The following is a 5523-nucleotide window of genomic DNA, read 5'->3' as shown; positions in this document are numbered from 1 at the left end:
AGCAGCAAAGGGTTCAAATGAGGATTGGGAAACTTGCGAAAACGCAAACCTCTGCGTAAAGAAAAACAAATTACCTATAGAATATGTGATATTTTGACATCCTGTTCCATGCGCCAAAGTTTCACTCTGGTTTTTCTATCGGTGTCAGGGTTGTTAATTTGACCTCAGGCTGGGGTGCTATGTCCCAAATATTCCAAACACCCACTTTGTCTGACTCCTGCCCAGTCTGCTCTTTGAAATCCACCGTGGTTCCAGCGCGCCTGGCCGCCTGCTACCGTTTAATGAATATGTACATTACAAACAAGAGCGTAGACATGTCCCTATCAATATCCAGCAACCACTAAATTGTCCCCAACAATAATTTTGATCAAACAATTAAATATATGTGGATGTAACCATTGTTGTTGTAAATTCGGCCCATCTGAAATAGATCATACCACTGAAATTACCTGAGAAGTTCAAGTAAATACGCTAGAAAACCGCACGCCTTTTTAATACATATAAGGTAGCCGAAGTGTTTAAAACATACGTGCACAGTTCAGTTGAATGATAGAGTTTACCCTCATTAACTTCATGTTGTTATGCTGTTTTGTGTGCATCTCCCATTTGCTCTTTTTACATTGATTATCAATAGACTAATACAATCAGACACAATAATTTCTCAAATATTAATTACTATACTACTATATTACTCTCAACTATTTATATTAATATATACTGATACATTTAACATTCACTTCAATGGTATGACTGGATGCTTTCAACTGATTTCCTGTTGAACTGTAATCAACTGAATTGCAGTGGTCAAACTATCTAAAATGTAGTGAATTAAGCTACAATCTCGATCTTAATGCACAGCGTTTCCATCTATCATGCATTTTGAGGTGCAGCTCGTCATATTAATGGAGTGTTTTCACTAGTTAACACTAGCAGTAACCGGTTACCTCACCTGAATATGTTCGTAGGCTTGTCTTGCATGTTATCTTTGGAATGGAAATATATTTTATTGGTAAACATCATACTTTATTCACTTATTTCAGTTAATGTCATAAAACTAGTGAGCCAAGCCAGTAGTAGGCTACTGACTGTTGTGTAAACATGGCTGAAGACACGAAAAGCGGAGGAAGACAACAGACAAAGCAATTCAATTGAGCTCCGATTGATTCAAATTCGTGACTTAAATCATTCAGTTCAAGCAATTCACTTGAAAAAAAAGAAACAGAACAAAAGAGCATTTCATTTTCGAATTCTGCCTCAATTTCAGCAGTCGATTCACTGTTTCAAAGTGTGCCAATTTGATTCAGACCGCGACTTCAAAGCACATATCGTTAATCATTTTGCTAATTGAATAATTTGCAATCTGTGCTCTGAAGTCCCAGTCTAAAATAATGGTTCGTGAATCATTTGACTATGGAGCGTGGATCGTGAATCAGTTAATTTAGATCGGAACTTCAGAGCGGATTTGCAAATCTTTTAATTCAGATCGGAACTTCGGAGCGCAAATCATTTGATTCTCGGAACAGGTTCGCAAATCATTTGATTCAGATCAGGACTTCAGAGCTCAGATCACAAATCATTTGATTTAGATCGGCCCTGCGTTCCATTCGGAAGGGCTCATATCCCTATGCCCTTTCTGAATGGAATGCAGGGTGTGACGACAAACAATTTCTCTGTGCAAAGGATCATGGGGGCCCGAAGTGTCCATCAGTTGTACCCTTCATTCTGAAGGGCCCTTTGAAGTGGGCAGTTTTGAGCACTTCAGTTTGGAACGACCCATCAATTTGGCGGCCATGATTGTTTTCACTCCAAAGTGCCCTTCGGAGGGCCATATACCCCATTTCGAACGCACTGCGGAACTTCGGAGCGAGTTCGTGAATTTTCTGATTCAGATCGGAACGAGCTCGGAAATCTTTTGATTCAGATCGGAAATTAGGAGCGGGTTCACGAATCATTTGATTTAGATCGGGACTTCGGAGCAGATTTGCAAATCATTTGATGCTGATCGGAACTTCGGAGCAGGTTCGTGAATCTTTCGATTTAGATCGGGAGTTTGGAGCGGGTTCGTGAATCTTTTGATTAAGATCGAAACTTCAGAGTGTGTTCACAAATTATTTGATTCAGATTGGGACTTCGTAGCGGGTTTGTGAATCGTTTGATTTAGATCGGAACTGCGGAGCATGTTTGTGAATCTTTTGATTCAGATAGGGCCTTTGGAGTGCGTAACGCAATTTTTTTTCTGATTTCTTTTTTTTATTAAACAGTATAAAACATCAAATCTACGGAGCCCCGCACATGACATGAAGAGAACAAAGTAAATCATGCGCACAATTTAGGCTATTAATTCTAGGCCTACACTACTGTAATAAAAAGTTGTGAATTTTTTTTTGTTCAATGTCTGTGATTTTTGTGCATTGTTACAGAGAGAACATAAGCTATTTACAATGTAACATAGTGACCCTGTCTGTGAAAACCCAGCTAAAGTCATTTTTTTTAGCGATTTACTGTTTTCTATATAAAATCATACAGAAAATTCTGTGAAGATGTAACATTGATATCTTTAGTACGGAGTAAGACCATGTCAAAAATTGAAATCATAGTGAAATTAATGGTTGAAATCAAACTTTGATGCTTGTTATATCATAATTAGATTTTGAGACCTTAGCCTGGATTTCACAGAGAGGATTTTTGAACTAATTTGATTGATTAAAACAATTATATTGTTACGATTGTTCTTTCTGGAAAAATCAACAGCAGATTTGAATTAAAAGCAGTTCATTAATTAACGCTTCGTTAATGAACATTCCTTTTGTCAGTAATTTTATTGAAATTGAAAATATCACTAAGTAGAGGTCAAAGAAACTAGACACTACTTACATCGTTCTCAGGTTTTGGTGAAGTAGCCTATTTTAAATGTATATTTTAAATTGTGAATCAGTGTTATTATCGTACAAAGTAGAAAATAAAAGCTGAAATTAAATCAAGTTTAAGCAAGACTAACTGGAAATAAATAAAACTAGAACTGAACTAAAACTGAATAAAAATAAATTAAACCTAAATAGTAATATAAAAAATGTACAATTAAAATGAAAAGCGAAAATGCAAAAAAACTAATAATATATAAACTATAATAGTATATTAACATTACTAAAATAACACTGGAGTGAATGACTGTATCCATTCCAACCTTAAACTAATACAATAATATTAGTTAATATATTAAACTAATATTATTGTATTAGAGCCAAAATTATATTATATTATATATTAATATTATTGTATTAAAATAATAGAGCCAAAAACTTCTTGATTTTTAGACGAAACTGACATAAAATGGCCATTTTGAAACAGAGAGAAGGTGAACAGTCTGATATATTATGGTTGTGATTCCTGATTCAAAGCAAGTTGAAAGGACGGCCCCTGACCCCGACACAGTCGGCCTGTGAATTGGGGCACACAGCAGAGTCCTAGTATTGTGCTTTTTTCCTGTCTGTTTCCTCTGTTCTGCCACGACTGCCCTCCACGTTTACCAGCCGAACACCAGGAGGCCTGTGCTGAAACAGCAAGAACCACGAGCCACAACACTGTAAAAGATGAAAGCCAACCAACTGACTTCACACAAGCTGCTAAATCAACACCAGAGCGTTTCAGTGAGGTCCTGAACGAGGAGAGTTCAAGGCTGCATTGTGGACATTAACCCATATACTGTAGCTAGGAGTTTGCTTTACCTTCTTTGTCTAATGTGAAGGCATACATTGGAAATACTGTAGAAAATTGAATGGGTTTACTGGTTACAACACATTCCTGGTCTTAACGCAAACAATTCATCTGTGCATGTTTTAGTAAAATAAATGAATGTTTTGGTAATATTTAATCATAGCTTGTAAAACTTTTTTTATTACTTTCTTAGTCCATATTTAACTAGTTTAGCCATTCCGTTTAATACCATTCATCTGTAGGCTACATCTTAGGGCATACAATTCAGCAATTAATAATCCAAAAGGTAAACAAAATGGTCTATTTATTAATCAATAAAATGTTTGAATAAATTTCAGTTGAAGAATTGATCTCATCCCTTGAATAGTCTGAACATCTACAATAAAAATATTACATAGTTGCATAAAAATACCTTTTATGACTCTGCCATCTAGTGGTTGAGTGCTGTTGACTTGTACACTTTAAGTTACAATCACAATATAATGTCTATATATACACATACACATTATATAAATATATTTAAACACTGTAACATATTTTCCATACATGTTTTAATCAACATTTGTTATGTTATAAAATAAAATAAAATATTAAAAATAAAATAAAATATGGATAATTTATTTTCTGGCTTCTTCGATTAAATCCTGAGATAATTGCACTATTGTTTTTCCATCATAATGAGCAACAGAAATTGCAAGAACAGTCCCCTAATAATAGCATAATGCAGTTATGTTCCTTACTCAAAGGCACAGTGGTGAATCTCTAATTGGAAAGAATGCCATATTAATTAAAAATAACAAACAAAACAATCATGTAGAGATTCTACTGGGCTGAACACTGATTTAATAAGAAAAATATAACAAATACCTATACACATATACAACAAAAGAGCCAAAAATTGGCCTTAAAACCAGTGAGGAAGGCCATAGAATGTTGGGGTTATTTAAGACCTGCCTATTCCAACAAGAAGTGCTATTAAGAAGGCCAGGTTTCCCAATAAAAACAGGACAAGCAGGACTGTTTCGGGTCTCATCTAACAAAAACAAACAAACAGAATATCATTTTAAAACATGAAAATTACATGATCACATTGCATATATGTAGTTTGCTAAATTATCTAAATAATGAGATGTAAACTCATATGTCTTCATGTCAGACTTACCGATCCAAAACTGCAAATCGCAGAATCTAAAATAAAATGGCAAAAGTAAATTACGTTTATGCATTCTATTATTGAAATAATACATTTCCAAAATCTTACTTCCTAGAAAAAACTAATAAATAAAATAATACAATATATGATACAAATAACATTATAAACACTACTGTTCAAGTTTTCTATTTGAGTTGTTATATATAATACTTTTATTTAGCAAGTGTGCATTAAATTAATTAAAAGTGACACATTTATAATGTTACAAAAGAGTTATATTTTTTTAAATCAATGCTGTTCTTTTGAACTTTCTATTCATCAAAGAATCCAAAAAATTCCACAAAATTATTGACACAAGTTTCAACACTGATGATGAGAAATGTTTCTTGAGCAGTAAATCAGCATACTAACATGCTGAAAACAAAAGTAGTTGCAAATTTTGAAATATATAAAAATAGTAAGAAATTATTTCCAATTGTAATAATATTTCACAATATTACTGTCTTTTTTCTATATTTTTATCAACTAAATGAAGCTTTTGTGAGAACTAGACACTTCTTTAAAAAAATTATTATATAATAAGTATTATATATATATATATATATATATATATATATATATATATATATATATATATATATATATATATATAATAA

General features: G+C 33.2%; 1 protein-coding gene across 1 annotated transcript in view; it reads right to left on the bottom strand.

Moving 5' to 3' along the window:
• Positions 1 to 4017: 4017 nt before the first annotated feature.
• LOC107548895 (putative ferric-chelate reductase 1) overlaps positions 4018 to 5523 on the bottom strand; it is a 10480-nt gene continuing 8974 nt past the window's right edge. The window contains exons 15-16 of the mRNA XM_016229750.1: positions 4877 to 4902; positions 4018 to 4747 (exon numbers count right to left, since the gene is read on the bottom strand). Of these exons, the coding sequence (XP_016085236.1) occupies positions 4658 to 4747; positions 4877 to 4902 (116 nt within the window). The 3' untranslated portion in view covers positions 4018 to 4657. The remainder of the gene's footprint in view (positions 4748 to 4876; positions 4903 to 5523) is intronic.

Source organism: Sinocyclocheilus grahami, unplaced genomic scaffold (assembly GCF_001515645.1).
Source record: "Sinocyclocheilus grahami isolate Dianchi unplaced genomic scaffold, SAMN03320097.WGS_v1.1 scaffold357.1, whole genome shotgun sequence".
In the NCBI taxonomy this organism is placed as follows: Eukaryota; Metazoa; Chordata; class Actinopteri; order Cypriniformes; family Cyprinidae; genus Sinocyclocheilus; species Sinocyclocheilus grahami.
Note: the sequence above shows the minus strand (reverse complement) of the source record. Positions and strands in the feature narration are given on the sequence as shown.